The sequence below is a fragment of the Nyctereutes procyonoides genome, unplaced genomic scaffold, assembly GCF_905146905.1.
Source record: "Nyctereutes procyonoides isolate TBG_1078 unplaced genomic scaffold, NYPRO_anot_genome, whole genome shotgun sequence".
NCBI lineage: Eukaryota > Metazoa > Chordata > Mammalia > Carnivora > Canidae > Nyctereutes > Nyctereutes procyonoides.
Window position 1 is genome coordinate 13,887,852 of NW_026575146.1, and position 24,715 is coordinate 13,912,566.

The 24,715-nt window shown below is 36.5% G+C and overlaps 1 protein-coding gene across 2 annotated transcripts in view; it reads right to left on the reverse strand.

The window, feature by feature from the left end:
- SERAC1 (serine active site containing 1) overlaps nt 1-24,715 on the reverse strand; it is a 66,238-nt gene that overhangs the window by 36,482 nt on the left and 5,041 nt on the right. Inside the window, exons 2-9 of one of the 2 annotated variants that reach the window (XM_055310842.1) lie at nt 12,942-13,046; nt 12,007-12,098; nt 9,458-9,494; nt 6,833-6,969; nt 5,565-5,654; nt 4,333-4,464; nt 2,093-2,214; nt 884-1,012 (exon numbers count right to left, since the gene is read on the reverse strand). In XM_055310842.1, the coding sequence (XP_055166817.1) occupies nt 884-1,012; nt 2,093-2,214; nt 4,333-4,464; nt 5,565-5,654; nt 6,833-6,969; nt 9,458-9,494; nt 12,007-12,097 (738 nt within the window). In that variant the 5' untranslated portion in view covers nt 12,098; nt 12,942-13,046. Of the gene's footprint in view, nt 1-883; nt 1,013-2,092; nt 2,215-4,332; nt 4,465-5,564; nt 5,655-6,832; nt 6,970-9,457; nt 9,495-12,006; nt 12,099-12,941; nt 13,050-24,715 lie in introns of both variants that reach the window. The other variant, XM_055310841.1, reaches the window with a different exon arrangement.

The following is a 24,715-nucleotide window of genomic DNA, read 5'->3' on the forward strand; positions in this document are numbered from 1 at the left end:
TCCAAGGTGCTCAGGACTCCCACAGAAAACAATCCATTTGGCTAAAGTCAAACTCACAGTAAAAATACTTCACCCATGTTAACCCACAATCTGAGAGTCAATGTCACCCCAAACAGTAATTAAGACCTCAATAAACTGAAATAGAAGACTCTGAAAGAGACTTTAAAATTATTTTTTAAATGACAGCAAAACAGAGCCAAGATGAAAGAACAGGACAGCATGAGAAAGAATGACGACAGCTGGGGAAGTGGTTACAGTGCAGATAGTGAGGCAAACAGACTCAAGCTGTATCTGAAGGGACAGCTTGCAGGAACTGTGGATTGGCTGAATGCGGAAGGAAGGAATCGACAGGAATTCCTATCCTTTAGCTTAAGAAAGTAGGTAGATGCTGTGCCATTTACTCAGATGGAAAGACTAAAGGAGAAGAACTTAGCAGAGGGAGAGGTGGGCTCAACATGCTGAGTCTGGGACAACGATTACCGATCTAAGCAGAGACACCACATAGGAGGCTGAATATTCAGATCTAGAGCTTGGGTTAGAATGTAAGACCAGAGACATCGCTTTAGGCATCAGTAGCATATAGCTGATATTTAAAACCTTGTAAATTACTATCTATTCATTCTTCAAGATGTAACTTCAGAGTCACCTCCATGGTGCCTAATGTGACTTCTTAAGCAGAGTGAGGGCTCTCTGTGACTCTGTTTACCTACCTCTCTCCACATAGTCCGTAACAATGCCTGGAACACAACCAAGAGTCAACATGTTTATTCTGTTCTCAGAAGGATGACTATTCTAAGGTTCTAAGTGCTAGGCCCTGGCACAATATCCTAGAAAGGGTGGGCAGGCACTCCAAAATATTTACTGAAAGAATAAATGAGCTAACCTTCTGAGCAGCTAGACTTTGACTGCTTTCACTCAGAGCCAAAGATGTAAAATACTGGATACACTCATCAAGCTCCGTTTGAGGTAAAGAAGCCAGCAACTGTCTGAGCTCTTCTTCAATGGAAGAATCCTGGAGTAAAAGGAAAAGATATTATTCATAATTAAGCTCAACAAATGACTACAACAAAACTACCCAAAAAACCAAAGCCTTTAAAACAAAACAAGACAAAACAGGAGAGCAGAGATAAATTAGTACTTTTGGTCTTGAAAACTGTTGCCCACCCAGGTATACAGAGAATCACTTAATTTTGAGTTCTGTAATTGTTTCACAATTACAACTGCATTTACAATTCTTCTGTGTCTGCTACCTCATTCTGAAAGCCCTACTACAAAGTTTAGCTACTGATTCAAAATGATTACACTCTTTCTAAATAAATCTTGCTTCTAAAATCCAGAACTCATTTCTGATTTTCTCTAATAATTTATACCTAGCATATTCACTTTTCTATTTTTCAATAATTCATTGCAATTTTTCAGATTTTCATTTTCTAGGAAAGGTGCCTAAGAAGCATACTCTAATACCTATTAGTGGTTAGTAATTAACATCTATGTGGAGTAATACTTTAATATCTACGTGTAGTGGTTAATAAAAACCTATGCAGAGTGACACATTAATATCTACATGTAATAGCTCTCTCGGGCCTTTCTGCATCCCAGAAAACACTCAGCAATATCTGGAGACAGTTTCGGTTGTTATGACTGAAGGGATGCTACTGGCATCCAGTAAGCAGAAATAGAGATGCTGCTAAGCACCCTATAATGTACAGAACAACCTTCAACAACAAAGAATTATCTGGCTCAACATGTCAGTAGTGTTGAGGTTGAGAAAAACTACATCAATATTAGAACAAGGGAAAAAAAAATATTAGAACAAGGGAGAAATTCTTCGATGTTTACTGGCTATGAAGTTACCCTCTGGTGTATAGAGACTCCCTATGCCCCAAAGGGGAAAATAACACCAGAGAAACAACATCTCCTGATAAATCAAGAAATCTTTGCATAGAAACTACAATTTCAGGTTAACATGTAGTTTACCAGATTGTGAAAAGTAACCAACAGAGTGCTTTTTGAACTAAATTTACTTTGCACCCAAAGTGAAGATGATCTATTAATCTATTTTTCACTCACTGGATTATTTTTATTTACTTACTTCTTTTAAGGATGGCAAAGGAGGTGGTGGGAGAAAAAAGCGAAGATCACTCTCTTTGCTTCGTGCCAAACCAATAAGAGTTCTCAGATCACAGGCTTGAGCAATTATCCTATACTGGTAATCTATTGTAAAAGTATGTTGTCAGCGCCCAGATTAGCTTACAGATATCTCAAGAATTAAATGAACAACTTAATTTTTAAACCATAGGTTTGCGATTCAAAATTTCCCAAGTCTCTTTCCACAATTACAACTGCATTTACAATCCTCCTCAACATATATGTAGGCATATCTCGCTCCAATTAACCTTTTTGAAGAACTGAACTTCAAATGTAAAAATTGATAAGTCAAAACCAATTTAACTTTTCCTTTTCTTTGTATTAATTCTAGTGTTTAAAAACTGTTTTGATCACTACTCAAGAAACCCGATATTGCACTGAGATCTACTGTCCCTAGTATAGTGCAGTACTTTGCATCCCATGATGTCCATGAATAATCTAAGGTTCCAGATGCTGGTACTTTATTTTAGCCTTCACAATTTAACCATTCCAGCCTTTATGTATTGCTTTGAATGACTGTGTCTCCCTCCCACCACCAGATTCATATGTTGAAACCTAATTCCCAATGTCATGATATGTGGAGGTGGGAACCTTTAGGAACCCCCATGACTGGGATTACTGCCCTTATAAAAGAGACCCAGAGGATCCCATGACCCTCTGCTACATGAGGACACAATGAAAAGCCAGTCATCTATGAGCCAGGAAACAGGTCCTCACAAGACACCAAGTCTGCTGGCACTATGATCTTGGATTCCTAGCCTATAGAACTATAAGAAATAAATCTCTATTGTTTATAAGCCACCCAGTCTATGGTATTGTGTTATAGCAGCCCAAATAGACTAAGCTATGTATCGAAAACAAAACTGCAACCACTGAAGCAGACATCATTTTTAATAATGTCAGTTCATAACCAGTGAGTTAAGATAAAATGGGAGGGCAGCCCAGGTGGCTCAGCAGTTCAGCACTGCCTTCAGCCCAGGGAGTGATCCTAGAGACCTGGGATCAAGTCCCACGTCAGGCTACCTGTATGGAGCCTGCTTCTCCCTCTGCCTGTGTCTCTGCCTCTCTGTCTCTCATGAATAAACAAAATCTTTAAAAAAAAAAAAAAAAAAAGATCAAATGGGGAACTTTGCCCAAATCTATATGCCTGGGCTCTAACTCTGATTTTTCTGATATAGTAACTCCAAAATGGAGTCCTGGAAGGCAGTTTTTTTTTTGTCTGTTTGTTTGTTTGTTTGTTTGTTTGTTTGTTTTGAGAGAGAGTGAATGAGCAGGTACATGAGCAGGACAAAAGGGCAGAGGGAGAAGCAGACTCTCCACTGAGCAGAGAGTCTGATGCGGGGCTCAATCCCAGGACCCTGAGATCACGACCTGGGCTGAAAGCAGACGCTTAACTGAGCCACCCAGCACCCAGAAGGTAGTTTTTTTTAAATTTTTTTTTCAGAAGGTAGATTTTTTTTTAAGGATTTTTATTCATCTTCACTCACAGTAAGCAAGCTTAAAGGTTATATAATACATATATGTTTTTATAATTATAGCCACCAGTCAACTTGTATGGAGACAGATCTTATTCTGATACTTTTCTCTGAAAATATTCTTTCTTATTCACCCCTTTTTATAAGATGACTTTAGTAATAAAGTATACTTTAGTCCCTGTACTATAATCTGAGTAGATCTAAATTCTTGCTCATGTACTTTTAGTGCAGAACTTGCAATTTTTAAATACAATTAAATATTTTAAATCTTCCTTTAAAAACAATATACACACAAATACTAATTATTAGTAGTATATCCAAGTAGATTATCAAAGTAAAAACAAGTCTTACTATACAGTACAGCAAACAATTACAATATATTTTGTTAAATAGGAATCAAAAGAAAATGAAAATACAATAGTAGGCTATAACTATCAGCACCAAGAGTTTCTCTAATCAAGTAAAACTCTATTCTGGTAGCAAGTTACACAAATATATCTTCCTCACTTTTGAGCCTGTTCTTACCAAACACATCTGGCTACCAGGCCAGCAGGTTTTCTACTTTCTATATCACTGGAGTTTCTTTTTAAAATTTTAATATTAAGACTTCCTGAATTATTTTCCTTCCATGACACCTCCTTTCCTTCCCTTTACATCAGAAATCAGAAGCAAGCTGGCAGTGCAGCAGATTCTTGGAGGGCCTCATTACCTTGCCAGTGATGGGTCTCTGACATTTCCTGCACAGCCTGCAATCGTGCTGCTCTATCACCCGACTGGCTCTTCCTCAGGAGCAACCACACAGCACATTCATGATCCTCTACATCAACTGTAGTAAAGGTGTCTTTGCAAAAAGAAAAAAGAACAAGACATCGTAAACGGTGTGAATAGTTGAAGCAACATATTATCCTCCTACTTATTTAAGATAGTAATTTATCAGTTTCTACAATAAGAGACTGAAATCCATTTCCAGGTATTGATAATGACTGAAAGGTTTGTTCTTAGTTCTGTCATATTGTTGTATTTTTTATGTATGTTATTATATGCTTTTGTTTTATGTACTATGTTGCTTTCACAACATGGTCCTTTTTTTGTTGTTGCTTTTTCCCTAAAAATTTTTTTACTATGAAAAAATTGAACATATGGAAAAATTAAAAGAATACATTTATATGTTTATATTTTATTTAATAAATTTTATTTTTCCATATTTACTTAATCTGTATGTACATGTTTTTTTCTAAACCACGTGAAAGGAAGTTGCAGACATAACATTTGACCCTTTCTTAGTCATATCTGCCTCTCCTAAGAATAAGCCTGCATTCTCCTATATACTCACAATGCCATTATAACACCCAAGAATACTAATGAAAATCTCCTAATATCATCTAAAGTCAAGCCTAACTTCATATTCAAATTTCTCCAAGTGTTCAAAAAATACCTTCAGAGTAGTTCTTTAAAATCAGGATTTGATTAAGTCTCTTTGGTATCTTTTAATTCTTGAAAATTTTCTCACCTTACTTTTTCATGATGTCAACTTTTTAAAGTGATCAAGTAAGCTCTTTCATAGCTAGCTCTACCTTGTTGATTTGTTTGATTATAAAATCTACATTATTGATGCGATATTCTCATTATGAGAAAACATGAGAAAACAAATTTAAAATCTTAAAGCACTCATCAAGAGAAAAGGGTATATTTTAGTCTCAATATTTATTCACAGCTATCTAGCAACAATACATCCATAAAGTGAGGGAAGAAAACTAAAATTGTCCAAGATATCAAAATTAAAATCACCCCAGAATTAAATATAGCCCAAGAGAATATCATTCAATTTCCATAGCTATAATAAATGGCAGTATAAGAAATGGGAAAAAAAGATGTGAAGCTGATCATGAAATGACTTTCAGATTATTGATAAAGATTCTACATTAAATATTTGACACATACCAGCAAATGGGCCCCGCAGTATCTTGGCTGATGTTGCCAATAGTTTTCTTACTGCTTTATGAAGCTCTTTTCTTGCCTGGTAGGTGATTCCTAAAATGATTACAAATTTAGATAAAACCAAGTATATACTCTTAATGCTATCCTCCACTACTTTAGAGAACAAAATGTAGAAACTCTAATTTTTTCAAAAAATATAAAATTGCATTTTTTTTCTTTTAGTGTCACTATCAAAACAATTAAAACCACTATGTGAACACAGAGCTCTAGATCCCAAAATAAGATTGCTCTCCAAGTCAGGAAAAAAGTAAAAAACTAAACGAAAACAAAAACACTAAGTTAAACTAACAAAATCCTCATATGCAACATACAATTAGCTACATTCAGGAAATTGTCCCTCAACAATAGCCCTTCTCAAACTGAAATTTGGAGATGCCCTACTATGGAGATGAAGCTTTGCCAAATGGATAAATTGTAAGCTATAAAAATTATCTGTGTAATTGAAATTGTAACACATCGGGTAAGACAGTAAATATAAATAGGACAGATGGTGATATACACAGCTGTTTTTAGAAAAAGAGTAGAACCTGTCCCACTGAGAGAACATAATGTAGTAACAAGGCAAGGTTATTTTGGCCAACATAGGACCAGGCAGCTGTAAGTCAAAGGTAGTGACTCACCACGCTACCCATACCTTGATGAAAAGATATGCCTCTGCTCTAAAAGTTCATGTTCATCAAGCAACTGTCTGGTTACTAATTAGGTTTCCTTGTGACCTAAACACAGAGAAGAAGAATGTTCCGACTAGTAAAGACAGGTTTTCCAGCCTCTATGACAGATTTTTTCCCCTCTGTTAATAAGTTGGTACCCAGACTTATGAATCCATGTCATGATTTTAGTTGGCATGAATAAATCCCTTGAAGCAAAAATATGTCTAAGCTAAGTGACAAAATCATGTTTTTATACTTGCCAAATTGAGGGCCAGCCTCTAAATTGACCTCCACTAAAGTGTGGAATTCTAAGTTTAGACTAAAATAGTCAGCTAGTCTTCACATCACTAGGTTACAGGAGAGTCGCAAAACTGAATTAAATATGGAAGTCCAAAGTTTGGTCTTCAATGATTCTTGAGGAACTTGGTTCTCACAGGATTTGTTGACTCTTAAAATTAGCTGAACCTACCTTGTTAATATCATGTTTTAAATACTCATTTTAAAATTTAATAATTAGCTTCCATTTTTCACAGAAGTGGGATGACTTTACCATAAACTTACCATAATTTTCTCTTTTATCTAAAGAAACTGTTTGCAGATATATATAGGACTTCATTTTTTCTCTTTCTACTACTTGAGTATCTAATGTCAAAGACTTCTTCAGGGCCAGAATTTCATATGTAAGAAATAAAGAACCGCTTAAAAGGAAACAAAAAAAATCATCATAAATACATGATCAAACAGTAACACAAGAACCACTTTTTTTTTACATGACATAATAACAGAATTACATTGATTATGGAGCTCTTTAGATTACCAAGTATCACATAAACTGAATGGCTCAATCTGCACAATAGTTGAGGTCTTAAACCTATAGATTGAAATTAACATTTGCTACAAATGGTGAAAAAAGTTTAAAAGGCAGAATTTTCCAAAAAAGGATGGGAAAAATAAGTGCTTAGTAAACACTGAGTGAAATGTTTTTTGAATGAGAAGTTTTATATACACTATCAATGTGCACCCCATAACAAACACAAATCTCCTCAGCATATACCCTAATGATTGAGCCAGTCTTTCTTATTAAGCTTTTTGTCATGGAATTTTTCATTCTTCTTATTGGGAAACATAATATACACACCATAATGTACATATAGCATACACCATATCTATATACATATGTATAAGTGTGTGCACACACTTTCCCTTTAATTAATAATAATAATTAGAATATCTAGACATAGATCAGTACCCCAGAAGCCCACAGTGTGTCCCTTCTGATCCTGACCCAGTCTCTCATCTCTTTAGCTAATTATTACTTTGACTTTTATTACAATAATGTCCTTGTTTCTCTTTAGTTTGCCATCTATACATGCAACAACAGAGTTTAGTTTTGTCTGTCTCTGGACTTCATCAGAATGGAATCACACTGTAAATATTCTTTGCTCAGCCTCTTGTTTGTGAGATTCATTTACAGTGTTACACGTATCAGTGGTTCACACATTTATATTTCTATATGGTATGTGACTCAGCGATTGATGGATATACCACAACCTACCTTCTACCATAGATGGCATTTAGGGAATTGCAGTTTAAATCCATCACAAATAATCCTGTTACACATCTTATACAATTACACTGTACACATGTATGTTCCTCTAGGATTCTCAGCTAGAAGGAGAATTAGACTGTTGGGCAGTATACATACTATGCAACTGTATTAGATACTGCCAAACTGTTTTCTACAAAGTTTAGCCAATAGGTACTTCCATCTCCTAAAAGCTATGCCTAAAGTTAATTTTTAGATGTGAAATACAACATTCTTTGTTATGCACTCAAAGTGAAGAGGTTTTTTTCCTTGTCAGACTGACCTACTTATTCCCTAAATCCAGACACAAAAGCTGCAGTGTCTGGATTCAGGGCTTAGTAACATCAGTTATACTAAGCATTCTCCTGACCTTTGACTTACACTCTAAAGTTAAAGCACGTAAGACAGAAGAGGCAGACACTGGCCAGCACCACAACAGAAGGCTCTCAAGAATCCTCTCCTTTCTCGGAGAACTATCTGAGCACCCAAAAAGAGCAAATGCATTCAATATTTTTACTGTGCTTTCCATGAAAGGCAAAATTCTTTATTAGAAATTATGTTATTAACTTTCATTACATTCCTGACTATAATCATGAAATAGACAAAATACATTACTATATCTTTTGCCTGGAGGGCAGCCCAGGTGGCTCGGCGGTTTAGCGCCACCTTCAGCCCAGGGCGTGATCCTGGAGACCTGGGATGGAGTCCCACATCGGGCTCCCCGCCTGGAGCCTGCTTCTCCCTCTGCCTGTGTCTCTGCCTCTCTCTCTCTCTCTGTGTCTCTCATGAATAAATAAATAAAGGTCTTAAAAAAAATCCTTTAAAAAAATTATATCTTTTGCCTGGAATGATTCAAAGGGAAAAGTTATCTATGTTTTGTCTTACATTAGTGTCATGGAGAAGTGTATGCATTTGTATAAAATGCCAAATGCAACTCCTTTATCATTTCAGCATCTAAGAGTTACATATGTATGTGTGTATGTATGTATATATATATATATATATATGATTTCATACATATTAATAGTGAAAAAGAGTAGTATTAACAAACACAGTAGAATAGTATTAGACACATATTAACATATACACTCCCCTTTAAAAAATAAGGGAAGACGGTCACTCCATTCATTAAGCATGCACTTCTGAAGAGCATGAGATGGAAGACATCAATCTGCTGGCTTTCTTGGTCAGCCTCAATTTTCTTTCATGAGAGCTCTATGGTGATTTAAAGGGTTTTCAAAAATAATTTTGGCTACTGTAATTTTTACCTTTCTGATCCACATTAGAACCTACAAGATTTGATTTTGGGTATGTGAAAGCTAATTAGTGAGCACCTGCTCTGTATAGGTCAAGTGCTATCCTCAGACCAACAGTGCCCAGTGGATAGAATCCCTATTGCACCCTTGGATCCAAGATAAGACACTTCTCAGACAGTAAAGTAACTGAATCAAGACAACACTGAAGTGGTAAAACCAGTGATTAACTCACTTGTTTAATTCCAAAATTTATACATATTTGCCACCCCATGCTCGTAAAATCACTTCCATTGAGATTTCCATTAGTACAAAGAAGCCAATTAATATTTCATAGCTGACACTTACCCTAAAATAAGTGATCCAGTAAACTTTATTATATTTCCTTCAAAAAGAAAGAAAAAAGGTCAGTATGATAAGTTTTAATTTTAAAATGTGACAGGAAATAGGCAACAGTGTCTCTACCTGTATTATATAATTGGATAAAAAGTTACTGATATTTTTCCATGAATATGATTAATTACTATCAACACAAGGCTTCCTATTCTTAGACATGGACAAACGAACCAATAAGCACTGGGTACAAAAATATATTCTGTATTTCACACTCATTCTCACTTCCTACTCTTCTCCCCTTCTTGTATCTCTTACTCTGTCATCCCCAACAAATCAGTAGAGACTGTAGTGCTACTGCAACACTGATGGTTTTTTTTTTTTTTTTTTTTTTTTTGCAACACTGATGTTGACAGGCCTACAGTGCTTCCACTGAATGCAACAGTCATGAAGCTAACTGCCTTCTGACTCCTTCTAGTTCACAACCAATTAAATAAGGGAATGGGAAGAATTCTATCACTACTAGGATGATACTGTTTGTGAAGAAGGGACACAAAATGACTCTTCCAAAGGAATTATGTTACAGTTGGTAGTTAAGCACCATATGTATATAGTCCCATTAAAAATACTGGTTACATTCTACGAGTTTACTTATAATTTTTTTTGTTTGGAACTTAGAAAACTTTTTTTTAATATTAAAAAAAAAAACCCTCCTAGTGGAAGACACAGCTAGCTGGCTGTTCAATATATGTAAGGCCCTTAATCCTTATTAACACAACCTAATTACTATCTAAAAGTATTCACAAATTCCTGACTCTTGCAGCTAGGGCTGGCTGTGCAACACAGTTATAGCCCATCAGATATATATGAAAGCCTGTAAGTAGTTGTCCCTCCCCAAATAAAAAGACAAAACTTAGTAAGATGGCTTTTGGCCTTTCTCCCTTCTTAAAGTCTAGAGATTTAGTGACTATCTTGTGACCATGAGGACAATACAGATAACGTAGCAAGAAGACAGAAGAATTGCTAACCCGTGGTTCCTACTTTAAACTGTCTCTATCTTGACATCCTGTTACATAAGAAAAAATGAAAATTTTACTAATTTAAACCACTGCAGTTAAATTACTATTACACGCACTGAAGACAACCTTTATGGAATCATTACTCCGTAATTGTCAGATACTGCTACCTGCCTGCAAAACCTATATAATCTTTAATTTATTGGATGTGCAGAAGTAGCCCTTTGTCAGAGTTTCGACTTAGACTACTGAGAACACATTTATCCTCCCTACAGAGGGATAAGGAACTCACTTGATCAACCTCTCTATATTATCAGGCAAGGGAGATGAACATTCCTCCCAAACTCCAAGACCGTAGTAGTGGTTCCAGAACTGGGAAGGGGACAGTTCTGGGAGGTCTGCAGGGATGAGATCAGAAGTTGCAACAGACCTTCGTGACTGCAACTTCTCTGGGATGTTTTTCCTTCTAACTTGGCTTCCTAGACTTCCCTGCATCCCTGGCCCAACCATGTGGGCCCTGGGAGCATCTTGTTTCCTTCTCTACTTGTTATGTTTCCTTTTCACCGGGCCCTGGGAACAGAATACAGTCTCACAGCCTTCTGTCCTATCCTAAATTCACATTTTTGTTCTTTACAAATGATGAGAGAAGAAAAGCTCCTTTCTTTGTTCCAACCCTTCTTTTATATTTAAAATACAAAATCACAGAATTTTCTATATGAAAAGGATCTATCCTAAAAAAAGATCTTAAAGAACAAACAGAAACTCCATGAAAACAGGGACTCTGTCGTAATCTACATTGTATTCTCAGGGCCTAGAATAGTACCTGGCATATAGTAGATAGTAAATAAATAATTTGCCAAATGAATGAAAGATGATTATCTTCTCTTTTACAAATTAAGGTGAGGAATAAATAAGGTAAATATTTATAAGTAAAGATAGTAGATCAGCACTAGATCCTAACCTCCCACAGGACAAGCACAACATCTTCTTTGCCCATTGGTGAATTCCCAGAACCTAATACACGTGCCTGGCACCTTGTTTTGCAGAAACTTAATAATGAATGAGAATGTAATGATATTTGAGTTTGAAAGGATGAGCCTCAGGGCACCTGGGTGGCTCAGTTGGTAACTGTCGGCCTTCTGCCTTCAGCTCAGGTCCTGATCCCAGGGTCTTGGGATCAAGCCCCACATCAGGCTCCCTGCTCAGCGGGAGCAAGCTGAGCTCCCTCCCCCTCTCCCTCTCCTTCTCCCTGCCGCTCCCCCTGCTTGTGCACACTCTCTCTATTCTCTCAAATAAATAAAATCTTAAAAAAAAAAAAAAAAAGGATGAGCCTGAATCTGACAGGAAACATATAGAAGACAAGATTCCCAAAAACAGGGGTATGCATGGCTCTGAGCCTACAAATTTGGGGTGCACTATTAGTACAAAAAAGACAGAAACAATTCTGAAATTTATCATGGATTAAGTAAGTTTTTGTGGGCCATGTGGGAAACTCGGCCATAATTCTATCAATGTTTCTTTAAGAAATACTGTTTAAACTGTACTCACTGATATCTCTCCAGTATGTGATACTTTTGAGTGGAGGAGTTGAGGTTCCTATTCTTCTGCAGCAGATGACACAATAAGCGGCCAGGGACATTCTATGTATTTAGAACAATTGTAACAAATTTAACTTGACAGCTAATTAAAAACATTTGACTATAAGAACATGCCACAATCACAGTGGATTATCTAAAGAGTTAGATTTTTCAAGACCAGGAAAAAAACTTTTCCATTAAAAAAATTTCATCCTTAAAAAAAACATATTAGAATAGTATCTTGTTAGAATAGTATCTTGTTATTCTTCTCCAAACTAAGTGCAACTGTGAACAATTATTAGGAACCAAGAAGACATCGATTATTAGCCAGAATGTCAATATATGAATTAAAAAAATTAGTATCTTTAAAAATATATATATGCATAGAGATAAATAGATATTTATATTTACCTTTGATGACTGAAGGCCCTACAGAAATGAAAAGCGCTCAAAATGAAAGACATACTTAGAACCCATGGAGGTATTTAGCTCTCCTCTAGCTCCTTCAGGATGATAACCAACAAAGTTTCAAATCTTTGTTAACTGTTGGCATCCTACCAGAGAAGAACTGTCACTCAACTACTTCATTGAGTAAAGATGATCGAAATATGATGCAATGGTTTCTAGAACAACTCAGTATTCTAGAATCATATCAGATTGTCTTTGGATAAGACTTATTTTCTTTTGTTTTTGCTACAAAGGAAAAGAAGAAAAGCGTATTGAGGGATTCATGTGAGAAAAGATCTTTTGGTTCAACATATATAAAGTCCTAGCAGCTTTACATGGGATAAAGGGGAAATTACTTGGTGTGTGTGTGTGTGTGTGTGTGTGTGTGTGTGTGTGTACAATTAACGAGATATATATATATTAAAAAAATATGCTGGAGAAAACACAAAATAGGGGCACCTGGATGGCTCAGTCAGTTAAGCACTCGACTCTTGATCTCAGCTCAGGTCTTGATCTCAGGATTGAGTTCAAGTTCCACGTTGGGCTCCACATGGGGCGTGGTGCCTACTTAAAAAGAAGAGAGAAAAAAAAAAAAGGAGAGATAACACAAAATAAAAAGCTTTTATGTTTTTTCTTTTAATTCCAGCGCATCAATTGGTGACTAAACAAACCGGTTTAGGCAAGAGGTAAACTTATAAAGGTCACTGTTTTAAAGGTCATTGTTTCTTCATTTCTCACTTGTTTAATGGGTATCCATGAGACATAAGAATACTGGTGAGGGCTGCTATGAAGTAGATGTTCATGAAACCAGGATAGAATCCAATGTAAACTACTTTGAATTTGTTTATAGATTTGCACTTTTACTACAGGACAACTTAAGGAAAACAAAAGTACCTATTGCTTCTTTCAATCCTGACACCACAAAAGCAATTAACTATAAAACATTATACAAACACTCTTTGCTATTACTTCTCTGGCCTAAAAAGCTTCATATCGTTAACTTAAACATCCCCCACTCGCCACCACCATAGTGTGCTTCCTTCCTACTAAATCCTGAAAATAAATCTAAATCTACTGGAAATAGGTCCTCAACTAATTCCCTTCTTGGTTTCCTAGATGACATCACCTTTGCAGCTCTCTCCAGAATAAAAGGCTCCATTTATTTCTTTTTTTTTAAGTATGTCTTGAAGCCAGCTCTTAACTAGCTTCATTCTTACTGGAGTTCAATTTGCCAACATATAGTATAACACCCGGTGCTCATCCCGCCAAGTACCCCTCAGTGCCCATCAACCAGTCACCCCACCCCACCCCACCCCCGCCCACCTCTCTTTCCACTACCCCTTCTTCGTTTCCCAGAGTTAGGTGTCTCTCATGTTTTGTCACCCTCACTGATATTTTCACTCATTTTCTCTCCTTTTCCCTTTATTCCCATTCACTAAATTTTATATTCCCCAAATGAATGAGACCATATAATGTTTATCCTTCTCCGATTGACTTATTTCACTCAGCATAATACCCTCCAGTTCCATCCACATTTAAGTAAATGGTGGGTATTTGTCATTTCTAATGGCTGAGTAATATTCCATTGTATACATAGATCACATCTTCTTTATCCATTCATCTTTCGATGGACACCAAGGCTCCTTCCACGGTTTGGCGATTGTGGACACTGCTGCTATAAACACTGGGGTGCAGGTGTGTTCTGGTGTTTCACTGCATCTGTATCTTTGGGTTAAATCCCCAGCAGTGCAATTGCTGGTCGTAGGGCAGTTCGATTTTTAACTCTTTGAGGAACCTCCACACAGTTTTCCAGAGTGGCTGCACCAGTTCACATTCCCACCAACAGTGCAAGAGGGTTCCCCTTTCTCTACATCCTCTCCAACATTTGTTGTTTGCTATCTTGTTTATTTTCACCATTCTCATGGTATGGGGAACTCCGGGTGGCTCAGTGGTTTAGAGCTGCTTTCAGCCCAGGGCATGATCCTGGAGTCCCAGGATCGAGTCCCACGTTGGGCTCCCTGCATGGAGCCTGCTTCTCCCTCTGCCTGTGTCTCTGCCTTTTTCTCTCTCTCTCTCTCTCATGAATAAATAAGTAAATAAAAATCTTTTAAAAAATTAAAAAATAAATTTTCAAAAAAAAAAAAAAGGCTCTATTTCTTACTCTCTATTTCCTCAGAGTTCTTAATGACTTCTCAGCTCTCCAGCCCCAAATAACCTTCCATCCCTCACTTGTCTGGGAGTGAGCAGCCAGTCCTGTGACTATTCTGCCCTCCCCACACATCACTCTGCCTCCTTCCTCAACAGTACTAAACTTTTTTTTTTTTAAGATTTATTTATTAAGAGAGAGAAACTCAAGCAGACTCCACATTGAGCATGTAGCCTGATGCAGGCCCAAACCCATGACCCTGAGCAGAAACCAAAAGTCAGATGCTTCAAATGAGCACACCACCCAGGTACCCCTAGAACCCTCCTCTTTCTAGTAGCTTGCAACTCTAACCTGAAACATGTGCTTTCTTTATTTTTACACACTGACAGCCAAAATGGGGTACAGGGGAGGGGGCGGGGAGTGGTTCAGGGAGAAAAAAAGACAAATTGGGAGTGGGTTCTCAGAATCATTTCTGCTGTTCTCAATCAGTTCTCTCTTCATCCCACAATGACTGCTATAAATGACCCACAGATGCTTCTAAGTTTCCTCCCTACCTCCATCCTTTCAAATGATCTTGTCTCTTATTTGACTGAGAAACTTAAAACTATGATCTGCTTCAACTTCTGCTCCCTTACCTACAAGCGAGGATATATCCAGGTATTGAGGGGTTTAACATTTATTCAAATGGGGTGGGGGCTTTTTTAAAAAAACAAACACAAGAATACCAAATTAGGTGCTAAAATGAAAGTTACTTAGGATGAGAAAAAATATCACAATAAATGACTGGAATCTTAGAAATTTTTATATCTTTCTTCTGAGATTTTGTTAGACAAGTGTCAGAAACACTTGTACAGAAATGTTTTTGGATTACATCTGGGATTCCCTTTCCTCCCAGGACATTATAACCCCTAGTAACTCATAGAACTCAAAGAGGCCCATGCAAGTAAGGTACCTTAAAGCATAAGGTTCATAACTTCCTGGTAAATCCATCTCGGCCTACAAATATATAGTCCTCTAAATTCATCTACTGCCTTTTCCACATTCCAAATGGATCTTCTTCTGCATTGGTCTTCCCAGTTTCTGAGGAAAAGATCTCATTCCCTTTCCAAGGGGAAATCTTATTCTAGGTCTCATCTCTTTCACTTCCAGAGGGATCTTGATCCATTAAGTAACTGCTTTTCTCTTCCTAACCCTCACTCCCTTTCTTTCAGCTCTTTCTATTCCTCCTCCCTATATACTGGATTTCCAATGTTCTCCTCTCAAAGCAAAAACAAAAAAACAAATGACTGGGGGGGTTGGGGGACCCTCTCTTGATCCAAGTGCCTCTTCTCTCACCTTCCTTCATAAGATTCTTTCTCCAGTGTTCTTCTCTAGCACTGACACAGTGCTCCCTAAGGTCACCAGTAAATGACATCTTTGTTCCTAAATCCACTTTTCAGTCATCATTTTGCTTTTTCTGAAGCATTTCATTTCTCTCTCCTTCTGTAGATACTATGATTCCCTGTCTTCTAGTTTTACTCTTACATTTCTGGCTGCTCCATCCCATTACTCATTCAACAAACATTTACTGAGCACTTATTATTTGTCAAGGATGTAAACCTGAGATGTGAATAAGACAGCAGAGCCCCTGTCCTTACGGAGTTCTGCAGGTGGCTTTGCTGTCTCCACCTGGTCTTTAAGTACTAGTGTCCCAGGGGCTTCCATCTATGCTCCCCTTTTTCTCTCATGTTACACTGAGTAATTTCAGTTTTTTTTCCTCACAAAGGTCTACCATAAGCTTGTGATTCCCAAATTTCTATAACTAATCCGGATCTGTCGCTAAGCTGCAGGTGCATACATATTCAACTGCCTAATGCATATTTCTTTTGTTTGTTTTTTTTTATTTTTATTTTTTTTTTATTTATGATAGGCACACAGTGAGAGAGAGAGAGAGAGAGGCAGAGACACAGGCAGAGGGAGAAGCAGGCTCCATGCACCGGGAGCCCGATGTGGGACTCGATCCCGGGTCTCCAGGATCGCACCCTGGGCCAAAGGCAGGTGCCAAACCGCTGCGCCACCCAGGGATCCCCTTTTGTTTTGTTTTTAAAGATTTTATTTATTTACTCATGAGAGAGAGAGAGGCAGAGACATAGGCAGAGAGAGAAGCAGGCTCCATGCAGGGAGCCTGATGTGGGACTCAATCCTGGGACTCCAGGACTACGCCCTGGGCTGAAGGCAGATGCTTAACCGCTGAGCCATCCAGGGATTCCCCCTAATGCATATTTCTGCTTTGAAGTACCACAAACACCTAAAACCCAGAATGTCTAAAATCAAATAGTCACATTCTTAAAACCAAATATCCCAAGACCATTTTTAATACCAGACCATGGTTTCCTCCCTGATTAGAAAAGAGTCTTCCATACACTAAAGTCTAATCTACCTAGGGTTGATTTCTGGACAATTTTGCTCCACTAATCTGTCTAAACTTTTATCAGGGAAATAACACCTTTCCTAATTCCTTTAAGAATTAAAATAAGTATCTTTTTTTAAGATTTTATTTATTCATGAGAGACACACACACAGAGAGAGAGAAAGAGAGAGAGAGAGGTGCACAGACACAGACAGAAGGAGAAGCAGGCTCCCCGCAAAGAGCCCGATTCAGGACCGGATCCCAGATCCCGGGATCACACCCTAAGCCAAAGGCAGATGCCCAACCACCGAGTCACCCAGGCATCCCTAAAATAAGTATCTTTAAAATAAGTCTTAGGCTTCTAGAGTGAGCATTCCCATCCCATTCTATTTAGGATTATCTCGGTTACCGGATTTTGATTGGAACTGAATTGAATTTACAGATTCATTTGGGAAGAACTGATTTTATATGGAGTCCCTCCATTCATGAAAAGTTACATCTTTAATTTTTTTTTAGGTCTTTTGTAATTTTCTTCACAAGGGTCAAACTTTTTTCCTTTCTGTTTTTTCCTTTCATGGGAAATACATACACAAATGTATAAAATGTAGAGAGAGAAATCAAGAGAATCCCATCAGCTTCAAAAATCAACACGTGGCTAATTTTGTTTCATCTATACCCGCTCTGTCCAAATAAATTTCTATATGATAGATATTTCCTATATCTGTACTACCAGTGAGAAAATACAGAGTGTGATTAAGGAACTAAAATTTTTATCTTATTTTTTTTAAGATGTTTATTTATTTATTCATGAGAGACACAGAGAGAGGCAGAGATATAGGCAGAGGGAGAAGCAGGCTCCATGCAGGAGCCCGATGCGGAACGCGATCCTGGAACTTCTGAGCCAAAGGCTCAACCGCTTAAACTCAACCACTTGAGCCACTCAGGTGTCCCTATCTTATTTATTTTTAATTTAAATAGCTACATGTGGCTACTGGACTGAACAGGGAAAGCTATACCAAAAACCACATTCATTTTCCATCACCACCCCACCCCTTTATCTTGAAGCAAATCCAAAATATCTAATAACTTAACCTTATATTTCCTTAAAAAATTAACTACCATATGTCAAAACAAATATCATCCAATATCCAATGAGTGTTTCAATTGTTTAATAAACTTTTATTTTACTTAGCATTGGTTTATAACTGTTTTATTTGGATTTTCCTCTTTTTGAATTTGTCTTGATAATATCCATTTTTCAAGAAAATAGGTACTCAAGTTTTCAAAATCATTAGCATAAAATTGTTTATGCTATTTTAGTTTTTCATGCCTAAAATTGCCTACTTTTTGTGTTCTTGGCATTGCTTATTTGTGCTTTTTTTAAACTTTTGAGCAATCTTGTAGAAATTTATTAATTGAAACATGTATTAACTTTTTATTATGTATTGGTTTTGCAAATCATCTCTATTTTATTTTCTATTTCTACTCTTCTTTCTTTCTTTTGGTTCATTCTGTCCTTTTCTTAACTTCTTTAAAATAATGCATAATTAATATATTAGGAACATTTCTTAATCTTTCATAAATGAATTTAAGATGATAAATTCACCTTTAAATTTTGTTTTACCTAAATTTCACAAGTCCTGATATTGCCACCATGACTGCCTCCAATCCATGGGTTGTTTAGGGTTGTTTTTAGTTTCCAAACATATGAAATTTCTAAAGATTTATTATTATTATTATTATTGTATTAGGTAGCTCATATTCTTTGGAATTGCGGAGACTTGTTTTGCTACCTGGTAATAATCAATAGCTATAAATGTATCACACAAACTTATTCTTACTTATGGCAAAATTTAGTTATATTCATTATAACAAGTTTGTTAATTGTGTTGTTAAGTTTCCATAGTCTGACTAATCTTTCTCTATGATCTACACAGCACCTGAGAGAGGTTTTTAACAACCTTCATAGTGGCTTGTGCATTTGTCAACTTCCCCTTGTAGGTATCCATTATTTCTTTAAATTATATATTCATTCAAAACTATTTCTCTAAGTCCCTATGAACCAGTAGTGTTCTAGGCACTAGAGACATAGCAATAAGCATGAAAACTATGTCCTTGCCTTCATATATCTTACACTCTATTGAAGAACTCCCCAATCGGTGAGTCAAATGAATACTATCATTTGTCATGATGTGAAAAGATGTCATTATGTATGTGCAAATTCATGATTAGGACCATACCACCTGATTCATCATCATATATGCATCCCTGTTATTAATATTTATTGCCTTAGATTCTATTTCATATAATAACAGTATTTCCTTAACAAGTATTTAACTATCATATTTTTCCCGATCATGCTTATAATCTTTGGTATCATTTATATTGAATTTCAAAACTGTCTTTTAATAGATTAACCCATTTACATTTATTGTGCGTTGGATAGATCAAGTTTTACTATCCTTTAACTGGTTTAAAGCTATACTATTTTTTAAGAAAATAACTGCATTTTAAACATGTGTAACTTTAAGCAATGTTGTATCCTTCCGAATGAGTTGTTTTTAAAAGCAGTCTAAGTATCTACCAACATTTTTGCCAATTTCTTTCCTTACCATTGGTTTTTACCTCTACAACTTCCTTCTGGATTCAAATCACTCATGATGAAGTTATATCTTTTGGTAGTTCTTTCATAAAGAACCTACATGTAGTTAGCACTCTCAATCTTAGCATGTCTGAATGTTATATTTCTTTTCTTTTTTAAAATAAATTTATTTTTTATTGGTGTTCAATTTACCAACATACAGAATAACACCCAGTGCTTGAATATGTTATATTTCAATCTCTTTCTTAAAACATAGTTAGCTGGGTTTAGAATTCTAGATTAACAGGTGGTTTCCTCCAGCACATTAATATTTCCACTGATATTTCATCTTGTATTTCTTGTTGCTCATGAGAAATCCACTGCAAGCCTAATTTTTGTTTCTTCATAGGCAAAAATAATAAAGAGGTTAAGGATGTTCTCTGTAGAACCATGCTCCCTAGTGTCAAATTCAGCTCCCCTATCAACCTGTACTGACTGTATGTTTTATAATACTTTGACATTCTGAGGTCCTCAGTACTCAGATGACTACCTCTTCCAGATTTGGCTAATTTCTAGAAATTGTAAACTTGCTTATAGTACATCTTTCATATGCAAGCCAACCAATCTATTATAGTCTACTCTCAAACACCTCCCTATCACACACCAAGTCAATATTCCCTCTGCCCTGTATCAATGCAGGACCAAATATCAAATAACTAGGGATCACCTTTATAGCCTAGAACCTATCAAAATTATTCAAACTATCCAATCCTAAACTTGTTCAGTTTGCCTATTATCTTATCCATTCCTTCCCACAAATACCATAACAAAGGCTCTGGCCCATGGTTTCCCCTCAATTTTACCCCTGACCAATCCTGACCCTTCTCCATGTGGTCCTATATAGTGTGGTGTAGCCCCTCCTCTTGGGGACTATAAATAATAATAAGCTCTTCTCTTAATGCAGTCACCTCTGCCATCTTAAAATACATGATTAAAACAAAATCCTGGGTATATTTTAAAATACAACCAGACATAGAATTATGGGCTAATTAACCTCTGTGTCTCACTTTCCTTTAGGACTAGTTTAAAAGGTTATTATCAATATTATATGAGCTAAAACACGTAAAGCACATAGAATAGTACTTCTTAAGAGCTTAATAAATGTTATTTATTGTGACCATGATTATTATATTCCACCTGGCAAGGGTTTTTAAATTTTTTTAAGAAGATTTTCTTTATTCATTTGAGAGAAAGAGAGCACACACGTAAGTGGGGGAGAGGCAGAAGAGGAGGGAGAGACAAACTCCCCACTAAGCTGGGAGCCTGATGTGGGGCTCAATCCCAGGACCCAGAGATCACGACCTGAGCTGAAAGCAGACACTTAACTGACTGAGACACCCAGGCACCCCCATCTGGTAGTTTTAAAATCTGTTTTTGATATTCTTAAACTTTTCTACTTTTAAGTCTGGGTATGTGTTTGTTTTTATACATCCTGCTCAAGATCTGGTGTGTTCCTTCAATCTTAAGAACTTATAATTTTCTTCATTTCTGCAATATTCATGACAATTATCACTTTGTCCTCCATTCAATTTTTTCCTTCTGATCTCCTATTAAATGTATGTTAGACTTTCTTATTCTGTTTTCTAAACTTCAATTTCTTCCATACTTTCTTCCTTTTTCTTCTGACATGGATTAAGAAAGAGCCCCAAATCTATCTTCCAATTCATGAATTGTGTTTTTTAGCTGTAGTTAGCCTGCCATTCACTCTATTCACTATTTCACTAACTTTTTTAATTTCTAAAATTTCTAGTTGGCTCACCTTCATACTTGCCTGCTCTTTTGACACACTATTCTGTTTTAGTCTTCCAGTATGGCAGAGTTTCTTAAGTGGCCACAAGTTATTCCTTTTCCTATTTCCATGTTTTTTGGTAGTAAACTCCTATACTGACTCTGGACTGGCCTTATACCTGACTTTGGCCATAAGATCGTAGAAAAATGATACAGGCAGAGACCTGAGATGCACTTGCATTGAGGCTTCCGTTATTGCTGCTCTTGGGAACCCTTGACCATCATGTGAAGGTGCCCACATTAGTCTGTTGGATGATAAGAGAAATGTTGCCCGATTAGTAATATTAGTAATATTAGTAATATTCTGATTAGTCCAGCAACCAATACTAACTGAAAGCACCAACTGCCAGGCATGTGAGGCCATCCCAGACTAATTCACTCCTAGCTGACCCTACAAACCTCATTTCTAACCTTTAGACTGGGAAGCAATAATAAAAAGGTTGTTTTAGCTATTTGGCTTTGGGGTAGTTTAAAATGCAACAAATAGCTAACTGATACATATGGTTTCTAAACCTTCCTTTACACTTTAAACACAGTATAAAGTTTGTCTGTTGGAACTACTATTTCTAATAATTAGGGCTGGTTATCCTTTTTGGTAATCTGTTTGCTTAAATTTTTTGTAATCTTTGATTAAGAGGTCATCTTCAGTGGGAATATTTTCTAAAGGAGTCCTATATGCTCTGAGCCATAGCAGACTTTCAAATTTTCTCAAAATATAAAAGGTATTACTAATTTACAGATTTCTCAACTTGGATTCCCAGCATTATAAGGACAGTGTCAATTCAAACCCCACAAACATAAGTGGTGTATAGAGTTCCAATTTCCACTCTTTCATATTCCTGGTAAAAAGTTTCCAATGCTATTTCTATAGTCTAATGGGAAGAAATCTTCTAATCCCTATCTCCTTGAAGGTATATGCCTTTCGGTATCATCTTTAACTCTACATGCGTGGTAGGTCCAAGTAATTAAGTTCTCCATCAGTTTCTAATAATCCTGTAAATTCTTCAACCTTCCCTCAGTGCTATGACTTTCTTCTGAGTTTCTTTTTCTCCTCTCCTCCTCCTCACAATTCCAAGTTCTATTACATTTCAACTAAAGTTTTCATGTGTGTCAAAGAAGCAGAGGGTTCTGCCTGGAAGTAAAAGTAATTTTTTAAATCTAAGCACATTTTCCCTTGCTTCAAATCTTTCAATAATTCCTCATTGTCTAAATCAGTATCTCTTAAAAATTGTTCTCAGTTTCAGAGGAAAAGTAACAATTTTGTTCATACACATTGTTTTTCATTTTAAGGTGATTTAGATATGATAATACCCTGTTAAATGTTCAGTTCCAAAGTTTTGACAAATGCAATCAAACCAAAATATAAAAACACTCTTACCAATCCAAACATTTTTGTGCCCTTTTGTTATCAAATCTCTTTGATACCAGTTTTGGAAACCACTGATTTGTTTTCCTGACCCTAGTTTTACCTTTGCAAGAATGTCATATAAATGGAAACATACAGAATGTAGCCTGTAAGTCTGATTTCCTTTACTTAGCAAAAAGCAATTGAGAATTATCTGTGTTGTTATATCAGTAATTCATTCTTTTTACTGGCTAGTATTATTCCATACATGGATATTACTGGTTTGTTTATACATTCCCCAGCTAGGGATATTTGGGTTGTTTCAGCTATAAACATTTGCATACAGTTTTTTTTGTATGAACATAAATTTTCATTTCACTTGGGTAATAATCTAGATGTGAGTCAAACATAAATGTATTTTAACTTTATAAGAAACTGCCAAACTTTTCCAAACCGGATGTACCATTCTGTATTCCACCAATAAATTATTGGAGTTCCAGGTGTTCTGTAACTTCATTCATACTTGATATGGTCAGTTGCTCTTATTTTATTCATTCTAACAGGTGTGTAGTAATAGCTCATTATAGATTTAACTTGCATCTCATCAATGATCAATGATATTGAACACCTTTTCATGTGTTTATCTGTCACCTCTATTTTTTCCCTTTTTACTTTTTTTTAAAAAAATTATTTAAATTGAATTTAGTTAACACTTAGTGTATTATTCAGTTTCAGGGGTAGAATTTAGTGATTCATAGTTGCATATTACATCAAGAGCTCTCCTTAATGCCCATCATCCAATTACCCCATCTTCTCATCCAACTTCCTTCCAGCAACCCTCAGTTTGTTTCCTATAGTTAAGTCTCTTATGGTTTGCCTCCCTTCCTGTTTTTATCTCATTTTATTTTTCCTTCCCTTCCCCTATGTTCATGTGTTTTGTTTCTCAAATTCCACAATTAGTGAAATCATTTGGTATGTCTTTCTCTAACTTATTTCACTGGCATAATACCCTCTAGTTCCATCCACCTCGTTACAAATGGCAAGATTTCATTCTTTTTTGATGGCTGAGTGATATTTCATTATGTGTGTGTGTGTATACATATATACATACACACACACACGGGCAGCCCCGGTGGCACAGCGGTTTGGCACCTCCTGCAGCCTGGGGTGTGATCGTGGAGACCAGGGATCAAGTCCCACATCGGGCTTCCTGCATGGAGCCTGCTTCTCCCTCTGCCTGTGTCTCTGTCTTCTCTCTCTCTCTCTCTCTCTCTCTCTGAATAAATAAATAAATCTTAAAATTCCAGTTGTTCCACATCCTCAACAATACTTGATGCTGTCAGCCTTTTTGGTTTTAGCCATTTTAGTGAGTACATGGTAGTATCTCCTTGTGTTTTTAATTTGGAATTCCCGGAAAATGATGTCAAGCACTTTTTCATATTCATGTCAGCCATTTACATTTATTTTTGTATGAAGTGTCTGTTCAAGTCTTTTAGCCATTTTTAATTTGGACCGTTGGTATGAGTTATCAGGGGCACCTGGGTGGCTAAGTGGTTGAGCAGATTGCCTTTGACACAGGGCATGGTCCTAGGGTCCTGGGATCGAGTCCCACATCAGGCTGCCCACAGAGAGCCTGCTTCTCCCTCTGCCTCTCTCATGAATAAATAAAATCTTTTTAAAAAATATAAATGAGTTATCAGCTCTTTATTCACTCTGGAAACAAATTCTTTATCAGATAAATGTACATATACACTACAAATATCTTCTCCTAGTCTGTCACTTGTCTATTCACTTTCTTAAGGAAACCTTTTGATGAAAGTTTTATATTCATGTCTCTTTTATCAAACTTTTCTTCTACTGCTACTGCATTCTGTGTCCTGTCTTAGATATTGCTGCCTACCTCAAAGTCACAGAAATCCTCCTA